We start from the raw sequence: 12,619 nt of genomic DNA on the forward strand, positions 1-12,619 counted from the left end.
AACGCCAACCAGGCAAAGCCCTGACGGCGAAAGCTCACTTACTGAAGGTGGCCTGACGACGCAACATGGAATCAGCGGAACAAGCCGACGCAGCCGTGACCCGACGCCACGCCCTAACTGTAATGCGAGACGGCGAACTAGCGACCTCGACGTTCTTATCGACGGCCACAGTGTGACCGCTCTCGTCGATACTGGAGCCGACTATTCTGTCATCAGTGGGTCGTTCGCCGCGAAGTTAAAGAAAGTTAGGACAGCTTGGAAAGGCCCTGAAATCCGCACAGCCGGAGGTCATCTCGTAACGCCTGGAGGAATCTGCACAGCAAGAGTCACCATTAACGGCCGTATTTATCCTACAGACTTCATAGTCCTACAGCGTTGCTCGAGAGATGTCATCCTTGGCATGGACTTCTTATGCCTCCATGGAGCTGTCATCAACCTAAAAACAAAGTCGATAACGTTATCCACAGAAGAAGCACTACCGCCGCGCACGCCGTCTGGACACCATGCCTTGAATGTGCTAGAAGAACAAGTCACCATTCCGCCTCGCTCAAGCGTCATTATTTCAGTCGGCGCTCCTGAGTCACCTGACTTCAAAGGCGTCGTTGAAGGCAGTCAGCATCTGTTGGTCACCCGAGATATTTGCGTCGCAAGAGGAATTGCAGAGCTGCGGGGAGGCAAAGCAACGGTTATGCTCACGAATTTCAGCAATGAGTACAAACATGTGAACAAAGGAACAACGGTCACATACATCGAAGAAATTGTCGAAGCCACCAGTGCTTTCGCCCTCGCCGATTTTGCGGAACCTGCTCAGAGGAACCAAGCCCCTCCCATAGCTTTCGACGTCAATCCCAGACTTCCGAACGATAAGCAAGAACAGCTCAAGGCCCTTCTCCTGCAATACGAAGATTGCTTTTCGTCCTCATCGAAAATTCGGCAGACCCCAATCACGAAACATCGCATCATAACCGAAGGAAATGCCAGACCACTCCGTCAGAGTCCATACAGGGTTTCGACGCGAGAACGTGAGGCCATGAAGAGACAAGTTGATGAAATGCTGCGGGATGACATTATCCAGCCGTCCAAGAGCCCATGGGCATCCCCCGTGGTGTTAGTGAAGAAAAAGGATGGGACCCTACGTTTCTGCGTCGATTATCGCCGCCTGAACAAAATCACAAGAAAGGACGTGTATCCTCTCCCACGAATAGACGACGCACTTGATCGGCTCCATAACACCAAGTACTTTTCGTCAATGGACCTCAAGACTGGCTATTGGCAAATCGAAGTCGACGAAAGAGACCGAGAGAAGACGGCGTTTATAACACCGGACGGCCTCTTCGAGTTTAAGGTGATGCCCTTCGGCCTTTGCTCAGCGCCTGCAACTTTTCAACGCGTTATGGATACAGTACTGGCAGGATTGAAGTGGCAGACTTGCCTTGTGTACTTGGACGACGTCGTCGTGTTTTCCTCGAGTTTCGACGAGCATCTTCGGCGCCTTGAAGCTGTACTTCAAGCCATCAAGACTTCCGGACTCACACTGAAGCCAGAAAAGTGCAGATTTGCGTATGAAGAGCTCTTGTTTCTGGGGCACGTTATCAGCAAGTCTGGAGTTCGTCCTGATCCACGGAAAACAGCCGCCATCGCCGACTTCCCGCCGCCCACTGACAAGAAAGCCGTGCGCCGATTTCTGGGCCTGTGCGCCTATTATAGGCGGTTCGTGAAAAACTTCGCCCGCATCGCCGATCCTCTCACTAACCTTACCAAGGCCGACGTGGAGTTCAAGTGGGAAACGCCACAGGAACACGCTTTCCAGGAGCTTAAACATCGCCTCCAGACGCCTCCGTTACTTGCCCATTTCGACGAATTCGCCGAGACAGAAATACATACTGACGCAAGCAGCGTAGGTCTTGGCGCCGTTCTTGTGCAGAGGGCTGACGGACTTGAAAGGGTTATTAGTTACGCCAGCCGATCGCTATCCAAAGCAGAAGCAAATTATTCCACAACAGAAAAGGAGTGCCTCGCCATCATCTGGGCTACGTCAAAATTTCGCCCATACCTCTACGGCAGGCCCTTCAAAGTTGTGAGCGACCACCACGCCTTGTGTTGGCTAGCCACTTTGAAGGACCCTTCAGGTCGCCTCGCACGATGGAGCCTGAGACTTCAAGAATATGACATTACAGTCATTTACAAGTCCGGCAAAAAACACTCCGACGCCGACTGTCTCTCTCGTGCGCCTGTCGACCAACCGCTACCCGACGACCCGGATGACGACTACTTCTTGGGAACGATCACTACCGACGACTTCGCTGAACGACAGCGGGCCGACCCGGAACTTAAGGCCCTAATAGAATACCTCGAAGGCAGGACCGCCGAAGTCCCGAAGGTATTCAAGCGCGCACTTGCGTCGTTTTTTCTACGAAACGGTCTTCTACAAAAGAAAAACTTTTCACCGCTTCGGGCTAAGTACCTCCTTGTGGTGCCTTCAGCTCTGCGACCAGAACTCCTGCAGGCCCTGCACGACGATCCGACGGCAGGGCACCTCGGTGTTTCTCGCACGCTCGCGAGGATACAAGAAAGGTACTACTGGCCGCGTCTTACCACCGACGTCACTCGTTATGTGAGGACATGCCGGGACTGTCAGCGACGCAAGACACCACCGACAAGGCCAGCGGGACTTCTGCAGCCAATAGATCCACCTTGCCGACCTTTCCAGCAGATTGGTATGGACCTACTGCGGCCGTTCCCGACGTCGGCTTTCGGGAACAAGTGGATCGTGGTAGCTACCGACTACCTCACCCGCTACGCCGAGACAAAAGCCCTGCCAAAAGGCAGTGCATCCGAGGTAGCTAAGTTCTTCGTCGAAAATATCGTCCTACGTCACGGCGCCCCGGAGGTCCTTATCACCGACAGAGGAACGGCATTCACTGCCGACTTAACTCAAGCGATCTTGGCATACAGCCAAACAAACCACCGCCGGACGACAGCGTACCACCCACAGACCAACGGCCTCACCGAGCGGCTTAACAAGACGATCGCCGACATGCTGTCAATGTACGTCGATGTCGAACACAAGACGTGGGACGCCATTCTTCCGTATGTGACCTTCGCATACAACACGGCGGTGCAGGAGACGACGCAAGGAGCCCGACAACGACGCTCGATGCCATGTTACCCAACGTCACCGACGAAGAAAACCTCGATGTGAGCGAGTACCTTCATCGCGCCGAAGAAGCCCGACAACTTGCGCGGCTCCGTATCAAGAATCAACAAACGACCGACAGCCACCGTTACAACCTTCGACGACGCTTCGTGGAATACCAGCCCGGTGAACGTGTTTGGGTGTGGACGCCGATACGCCGACGTGGACTAAGTGAAAAGCTTCTGCGACGGTACTTCGGACCGTACAGGGTGGTTCGACGTCTCGGCCCACTTGATTACGAGGTTGTCCCCGACGGCATCACGAACTCTCAACGACGCCGATCGCGACCTGAAGTCGTCCATGTCGCACGCCTAAAGCCGTTTCATGCGCGTTAACAAACTGATACAGTGCTTTTTTGTATTATTGTTGTATTGTAATTTATTCATTGTACTTTCTTGCATTATTATTGTACCTCCATCTTTAGTTACCCTATCGGAAAAATTGCCATGGTGGATACTGGAAAACATGGTGGGAGTAGTGGAAATAATAGTGGGCATGGTGGAAATAATAGTGGGCATGGTGGAAATTATGATGGCTATGGTGGGACGTAGTGGAAAATATGGTGGTTATGCTGGGACATACTGAGTGGTATGGTGTACAGATGATGGGTAAAGTGGAAATGATGGTGGAAAGCAGAGGCTAGATAGTGGGCAATAATGGGACACTCTGCCCACCATTGCGATAATGCTGGGAAGCCCTAAGCATATGGTGGGTGGTGCTTATTATGGTGGGCTACATGGTGTACCAAGTTGAGAAACTCTTCCCACCATTGCGATAATGCTGGGAAGCACTAAGCAGATGATGGGTGCTGCTTGTTATGGTGGGCCACATGGTGTACCAAGCTGAGAAGCTCTGCCCACCATCGCGATAATGCTGGGAAGCAGTAAGCAGATGATGGGTGAGCTTATAATGGCGTGCAATTTATATAGTGTACCAAGCTGGGATCTGTACACTACATGTTCTACCACCATGATTTTCACCAAAAGTTAGGCCTACTGACCAAGCCCGTACAATTGTGTTATCCGTGCTTCCGGGTTTCAGAATACATGGTTACGACGATTAAGTATGACAATACAGCGCAGCCATATGGCATCAACTAACCTAAATGAAGCATTTTTAATTGTGTATGGTGTCCGCTCAAGAAGCAACAAATATCGATGCGACGCAATTAAAGCGCTCCCAGAGAACGTAATTAAGTGTCTTCTCACCGACAGCCGCCGGTCACACTCTCCGGCACTTCTCTAGCTTTTGTACGAGAACTCAGACGTGGCAATTCGTGTGCTTGGTGAACCAATATGATAGCGTAATGTTTCCGGCACACTGCATTCGTTTTGGCCAAGCTGTTATGTAGTTGTTGCTTTAGCGAAAGAGCTACAGCATTGCGCTGGCGCGACCGCCCTCTACATTGCGCGAAAAGCATCCCAATACTCAATCAAATAAATTAGGCGACGTATCTATGGAATGAGCCTAGAAGCGTGATAAAGCGTGAGCAGGTGTCGCCTTTTAGAACGAGCGCGAAACGGATATTAAACTTGGCAGACCCCACCGGTAAATTGTCGCTGCTCCTCAGTCCACTTGGTTTTTTTTCTTGAAGTTGTGAATTGCGGAAAATAGCACTAGTGTCATTAACATAGTGGCAATCGTTACAGGCCGCAGTTGCTTGTGTGTAATAAATGTTCAATATTTAGTAGCAGGTGTAGATCTTGTCTATGTTGTGTACACGACAAACATAACTAAGTTGAACCTTAAGTTTGTATGGCGACTAAGTATTTAACACGCGATCGACGCCATGTTGGTGTGGCGCAGTGGTTAGCGTCTTCGAATGGAAATCCGCAGGTTGCACGTTCGATCCTCCGTGGCGCCTTGTTTTTTTTTTTTTACGGAACGGGTGTTTTTTATACCGTTTTTATAGAATTCTTTTTTTATTTTTTGTGGCAGCTCGTCACGGTGATTCTGACGTCATTTCGCGCTCAAGTGTTGCCGGCACTGCAGCACCCACCATACCCACCATGCGCCATGGTGGGCGTTTCCCACCATTCACCCACTACATTAATCCACTATAATGGTGGGTGGTGGTTTCCACCATGCCCACCATTCGTTTTTTTCCGATAGGGTAAAGCATCGAGACGATGCCTTTTTCAGAGGGGGGCAATGCCACGTTCCATTTCCCAAGCTTTTGTTATCGTCCCAAAACACCACACGATTCTCAGCGCAAACCGCGCCTACAGTTTTCGAGAGGGTTCCGGACTGTAGTAGATCATTTCGATAAGATCACGCCCACTGTGCGAATGGTACGGATTGTTCTGGAACGTACGCCGCCGCCAGCGGTAGCGCTAGAACATTCGACGGCGGGAGTATAAATGCCGACGCGCTTCGCCGCTTGTCAGTTGTTGATCGAAGGCCGACGCTCCGTTCGCCGCTATCAGTCCGAGACTGCTATCTGTGCGAGACTGCTGCTGTAATTGGACTTTCCGTTCACCGGACACAGGTTCGCCCAAATAAACAGTTAAATCCCAACACGAAGTCTCCTGTCTTCGGCCACGTCACGACCCCGTGACAATATGACGAAACTTCTAAATCGTGCAGTTGAGCTGCAGTATTCGCGGGAGTCTTCTAGGCCTACCACAACTCAGGGTTACGCGACGAGCAGGAATGTCACTATAAAGTCATTGGTTGAGAGCCACATCACTGTTTGCTCTATCGCTGTCCGTAGTGGTGCTGGAAAAACAGCGAAAAACCGCAAGGAGGCACGACATTGCCTACTGGTCTCCCAGGGCCTTGGGCCGAGTGAAATGGGAAATACGGCAATACTTATGCAACGCCATGTCAAACATTGCTTTTTATTCATATTGCAAGGCAGTGGTATGATGTCATGCGTTACGGTTCTCTCAGATTACGCGACCACAAGCTTTTTAAGTACAGACTCTCTTAAGGTTTTCATCAATATATCCATCAGTCATTCATGTTCAGAAAGTGTCTTCGAAGACTGATATTTTATTGGCAAATCATTCCCGGCTGCTACTTTTATGCTATAATTTGATATTTCTTTTTTAATATGAAAGGAAAGTGCGTCAGGGGCCGGCAAACTTTGTTGTTAATGGTTCACTACTGCACATATGTGATTTTGTTGTACTTTTGTCATTTAACTTCTATCAAGGTAAGAAGCACAAAAGCAATATCTTCATTGTGGAAAGACATTACCCGTCGAGATTGTAAGTTACATTGCCGTCAACAACTCTGTCACCAGGGGATTCTCCATTTTTCTTACATTGAAGTGTAGCAATGGGCTGAAGCTTAAAGTACTTCATATACTTAAATACCGCTGTTGGCTTGAAACGACTCCTAGATCTGATAAATAGGCACCTCGTTGTTAACGTAACAATGTTTCCAAAATGACGAACTGAAATGGGAGCAGGGGATGGTGAGTGTGGTACTGTGATAAGGCACTGCACAATGACTGATAGTAGGCAAAACAAGGCTTCCGACTAGATTTAGATGCAGTGTCTTCTTACGAAATAGTGGAAAATAATGCATACCTCAGAGTGTAGGAAAACAGATTTCAGACTTTGCAAGATTTGTAGAAGAGAGCTTGAACACCACACCGTACCTGTAAAATCTAAAATCATAAATTGTATGCAGACAATTGTTCTTGCAGGGTAGTGGCCACTCAGAATTTGAACACATCTATTACTTGATTCCAGTGATCATGTAACCAGTGGTTTTCAGAGCCGCCTGCTGATTTCTTTAATTGCAAACAAGCCACCAGCATCAACGTTTTTTTAATGTCCGTAAGAGGCCATTCTTACATTTTCAAGTAGGCTTGTGCGAATACTTGAATGCTTCGAATATTCGAACGAATAGTAGGGTATTCAAATTCACTTCGATTCGAATTTAAATTATTGAAAATTTCGAGGTATTCGCAAGGAACGAATAGTTGCATGAAAATCCGAATGTACCGCTTGTAAAGATTGTTTCGCTGCGGCGTAGGGGTGCTTAACCATGAAAGCACCTCTCCAGGAGAAACCTGGTCTGCCGCGAAGCCTCCTTCAAATTTAGGGGGCCCTGCAATGCTTTTCGAGCATTGTCAGAAAACGCTGCTGATCAGTAGTACAGGCTACAGAGATTGCGTGAAACAAATGTTATAGCGCTGCGCGGAGCCCGTAATTCACAACAAATTATTGATGTCAGCTAAAAATTGCTCTCTTCTTTCGGCTAATGATGCCACAAGCTCAAAAAGTATGCGTGACATAATTTTTTTGCGCGAGCCATCCCTCCCGCTTCCAACGCTTTCGTCGAGATGAGAAAAAAGAACGCTCTTGCAGCATGCGACAGATTTTCGCAACTACACTTGTACTGGATGAATTCTAAAAATTTTTGTGGCAGTGAATTCATGAGACAATAAGCTTCTTTAGAGAATCCATTCCATGGATACTTGAAAAGGTGTTGAAGGGCCCCTTCAAACGAAAATATTACCCTAAAATCAATTCATTTTATTTAGCTTAACAGTTTGTTATAACAGCCTATACGCTCCAAGTATAATAAATTTGAAAATGTTGCGTATTTTACGGGTTATGACTCGCACCCTGCCGAAAGTAAAATCCTGTAACTACTCAAAGTTGTTCGGACTTCCCTTGATGAATAAAAAACGGCATTTGCATACAGCCCTTGCTTCAGTTTTTGACAAATATTATGAAGGCTAGAGTAAAACTCAACCTTCTACCCACTCCCTCTGTTCCCTTGAGCAGAGCTCTCCCAGCTGCGTAGCGGCTGTTGCTACAGAAGGGAGTGGAAGGTTGGTTGCTTCTCGGTGTCCGTCTTGTTTTGTCGTAGCTGCTGCTGCTTGTTCAGAGATGGAAGCCAGCACATCTCAAACGTGATAACAACTCGATTTTATATACACAAACTTATGTACATATTTACAAGACTTGACCGCCGGAACCGTCGCATGTTGCCTCGGCAGAGCCGATAGTGCAGAGCACTCCTTGTTGCGACCAGAACAGCCGCGAGGACTCGGAAGCCAGGTTTTAATACCTCGGTTGCCCCTCCCAATTCTCCTCCCGGCCAACCAAAGCAATTTAGTCTGTTTATTGGACAGAAAACACACTTGTTGCCGTCCCCTCCTCTCCCTCTCTTCTTCCCGCACTCGACTGCTCGATCGGAAAGAGAGAGACGAACGAACCGGCCTGTACACCACGTTCCGCGAACTGTGCGAACACACACAATGGTGGCGTCGTTCGGCTGCGAGCCCCCTCCATTACCGCGGGATGACTACGCTGTCCAGCGCGACAGCTGTCCCGCGGACTCTAAACCTGACGGATGGGTGGCTATGCACTGTTCTCACGTCACCCGCCGGCATTCCGCAGTTTGGGGACCATTTAGTGGGTTTCTAGAAGCCACGACTGACCGCGTTATTCTTGCCAGAGGGGGCGCGCTTACACCGAGATTATCGTTTCTCCAGAATGGCTTTTTGGGAAGCGCGCCCTTTTGAGACCGAGAAGACTCGCTTCCATGGCCTGCACCGCCAGACCTTACAGCTAGTTAGGTCATGACAGATATGCTCAATTTTTTTATGTCATATGCTATTCGAATTCGATTCAAAATTATTCGACCAAAATCATTATTGGTTTCGAATCTAAAATTAACTATTTGCACAAACCTACTCTCAAGGTATGCATATTTTTTTCTACTCACATTGTGTCAGCGTATGACTTGAAAAAGCACTATCACCAAAAGTGAGCTGTCATTGTCGAACTTCTTGTTTTCCAACTGTAGCACACTTTGAAAAACATATCTTACAAGGTGAAAAGCTACAATGAAACTTTTAAAAAGAATTAAAAGACAGCGAGCCGGAGTTGCCACGAGGCCACGTGTCAAATTCTGAGGAGCCTCAAAAATGATGATTATCCTTTTGCAGTCTGAACCTTTTACCCGCTTTCCAGCTCTACCGGTCTGAAACTATTTTACCAGTTTCTAACATCGCGACCAAAAACACGAACTACGGTAGAAAAACTCATAGGATATTTATTTTTCCTCCTGCAGTCTGCAGGAAACTCCTTTAGCAATATTCGGACAATGTATGATACCACTCAAAGCATTCTTTTGGATGCAGGCTAGGGTTGTTACTGCAGTTTTTGCAGAAAAACAGAAGTGTTGTCTCCACCGCCGTCATCATCGTCACTCAGCCCTGTCAAATCACTGCCTGGTGGAGACATGTCATTCACTGCCTCACTAATGTCATCCTCACTTTCGCTGAAAGCACCACCGTAACACGCACGTGGTGAAAACGTGCCCATGCTTGTCAGCAAACTGGGCCCGAGTGGGTATGCTCTAGGATCTGTGCTCAGCATACTGCTGCACCCTAGTGTAAATAAAAATGTAAACCTCAACAAACTAAGCTCACTCATTCGTCAAGAGATGGCGCTTCTTGCATTTTAAAAATGTGCGTGACTTGCAGCGGGAAAACCGCGAAATTTATACCACGAATGCACTTGTCTGGCGGCGCCCGACAGCGGACCTATACGGCCGTGTTGCGTTGTCGGGCAGTGCCTGATAATGGAACACGGTTGCAATAATTTCTTGACACAATGCAACACGTTGCCACACAATCGCAACACATTGCAACACGTCAGGCAGGACCGCAGATGGTTATTAGTCTACTGCTATGAGGAATAAAGAAAAGGAAATCACATTATACATCATAGCATTGTAGGGTCTTCATGTTGCATCGTGTGTCTTGTCTGTACTGGCAACCATTTCTTTTTGCATGGGCCATCCCTTACTGACAGCTGCAATACAACCTTTTCTGCTTCTTTCCTTTGTCAATCACCTTCAGGATGGTCACAGCTATGGCAGGGAAGTGTGGCTCGCACAGGTGGATGTTATGAGGCATTGTCTTTTGCTGCATATCTGACGGAGGACAGACTTTTTGGGTTTAGCAAGTGGGCCGGGGAAGCTAGAGTCTAGGATGCCACTCCAAATCTGTGTCTGTGTGTGCAGATAAGATGATAGTCTTAAAAAACCTGACTTTTTATCACATTCATTTACAAACTATAAGTACTACAGTCTAACACCATTTATAAGAGGCACTGAGTCATGTAACAGACAAACAGGTGTAAAAGACACAAGCATGTCTGCATTGAAGTAGTTGTTCATAAGGAAGCGTATATGTGGTACCCTGCTTGTGAGACACCTTATATAAAAGACAAAGAATTCACCCGTTGCATATCTCTTATAGATGGGTTCAACTGTTTTTAATTTGTGGGGTTTAACGTCCCAAAACCACCATATGATTATAAGAGACACCGTAGAGGAGGGCTTTGGAAATTTCGACCCCCTGGGGTTCTTTAACGTGCACCCAAATCTGAGCACCTGGGCCTACAAATCCGCCTCCATTGGAAATGCAGCCGCCACAGCCGGGATTCCATCCTGCGACCTGCGGGTCAGCAGCAAAGTACCTTAGCCACTAGACCACCGCGGCGGGGCGTTCAACTGTATGCCGCGTTATAGTCCCTCTTTCTGAAATAGCGCAATAAAAAATCCTATAGTGTCGACGTCGTAGTCGCAGCCTTCTTTAACCAAATGCACTCCTTCAAACCTCTGTACGAGGCGCCGCTGGTCTTCGTCCAAACCAGCTCCTGCTCGACCAGTGCCACCAATGTGTGGTTTCTGTAATCGGAAGATTAATAATGCCCCAAGTCAAGGTCAACAGTTAGTAGTACTCTACAGGTGAACCCTGATATATTGATATAATAAAAGGTTTTTACGTATATAGGTGTCCTGAAACTTGTATTGCAAGTGATAATTAAACCACGAATTCGCAAAGGTAAAATCAAACTAGCATGCAAGGGATTTTTAAAAATAAAGATGTATAAAGAAGAAATAAATGCAGGGTGCGAGTAGAGAAATAAGATATGACAAAGTTTGCAAGATAGCACGGGTATTGCAGAACCAAGAAAAAGAAAAAAAAGGGCTTGGCAGTCAATGCACAATGCTACTATATCCCTGAAGAGTGTTACGTTCCACTTGGCTGGCTAAGAAGTTTTAAAGAATGATAGCAAATCAGGCTAATTAGTCGAGGTCCACAATTTAGTTTTTGTAAACAGAACAATGAGAACAGTAGCACTTCAACCCCCAAGTATATTGCAGCTGAAAGTTCTTCAGTTCGGCAAAAGTTCTCCTGATCCAGTTTGTACTTTCGTCTTCCAACTGCCCTTATGGTTGTATGTCGGGAAATTCCAGCGCAGGCAATTGTACTTCTTTATATAACTTTCTCTGCATCCTGAATTTATCAAGAGGTTTGAGAAAAACTAATTTCTTTTTCTGTCTTGATGTATACTGAACACCATGCATTTTCTAACCACAGTTATTTAGATGTGTTTGACAACAATTTCAATATGACAAAGAGCTTCACTGCTGTAGCTAAGGAAGAGAGGCTAGGAAGGAAATCTTGTGGTCCCAGCGGTCATGCAAAAGAGTTGCACGCAGGTCTTGAGAAAGCGTTTTTAGGAAAGCGTGCTGCAGAACGGAAACAAGCCACTGAAGCATAGCAGTATATTCCTGAGCAGCTGCAGAGGAAGGGTAGACGACAGCATAAAACTTGAAGGATGTTTGAGCTAAGCCTTCAAAAGTAGCTTGTTATAGCGTAATTGAACACGGTTTCGCCTTCTCAAATGCTACACTGATTTCACTTCTTGGCAAACACATGAACCATGCCGCAAGGAAAGAAACATCTCAGCGCCTGTGATTTGGCTGTTTCAAATTATCCTAAAATACCTACAACAGACATGGTTGCAAAGTGGCCACTGTGACACAATTCTTTCCTAAGCAAGTTGGTGAGATAGCACTATACATCCGTAAGGCAACCCATGCACCTGTGCGGCTGCAAATGTTGATGCTGTTGTTCACAATGTAATAATGAGTTATGGATGTGTGATGGCCCGTTAACCCTTTACTGCTTAGTGTCACGAATTTGCGACATATGAAAAGACTTCCAGAAAGCAAGTCACAGAATGTGTGCCGCCTTTAAAGGGGCCTCGAAACACTTTTTCGAGCAACCATAGAATGGATTCACTAAAGGACCTTATTGCCTCACGAATTCAGCGCCGCGAAAATTTCAACGCCAAGCCCATGCGTAGCAGTGGAGTGGTTGTGAAGAAAAAAAAAGTGAAGGGTAAAAAATCGAAGGACACTTTGTAATCTAGAAGAACCTCTTCCTGGGCCAGTTGGTGCGTAAGCTTGCTGAACATGTTATTTGTGGCTCAAATCTTGGAACATGAAGATGGGAAAGAAAGAAAGACACATCTATCTTTCTCCTTTGCCATTTTCAGGATTCCAAGCTTTCTGCCACAAATCACACTTTGTAAATTTCAGAGTGTGTTCAGTGAATGTGAGCACCCATTGAAACGGGGTAAGTCAGAATGGAAT

At 47.0% G+C, this 12,619-nt stretch overlaps 1 protein-coding gene across 1 annotated transcript in view; it reads right to left on the minus strand.

Annotated features, from left to right (window-relative positions):
• Positions 1-6,022: 6,022 nt before the first annotated feature.
• The window catches only part of LOC119173512 (tRNA (cytosine(72)-C(5))-methyltransferase NSUN6), a 28,650-nt gene continuing 22,053 nt past the window's right edge, over positions 6,023-12,619 (minus strand). Inside the window, exon 9 of the mRNA XM_037424311.2 lies at positions 6,023-10,861. Coding sequence (XP_037280208.2) covers positions 10,697-10,861 — 165 coding nt within the window. The 3' untranslated portion in view covers positions 6,023-10,696. The remainder of the gene's footprint in view (positions 10,862-12,619) is intronic.

This window comes from Rhipicephalus microplus, chromosome 3, assembly GCF_043290135.1.
Source record: "Rhipicephalus microplus isolate Deutch F79 chromosome 3, USDA_Rmic, whole genome shotgun sequence".
Taxonomy (NCBI): domain Eukaryota; kingdom Metazoa; phylum Arthropoda; class Arachnida; order Ixodida; family Ixodidae; genus Rhipicephalus; species Rhipicephalus microplus.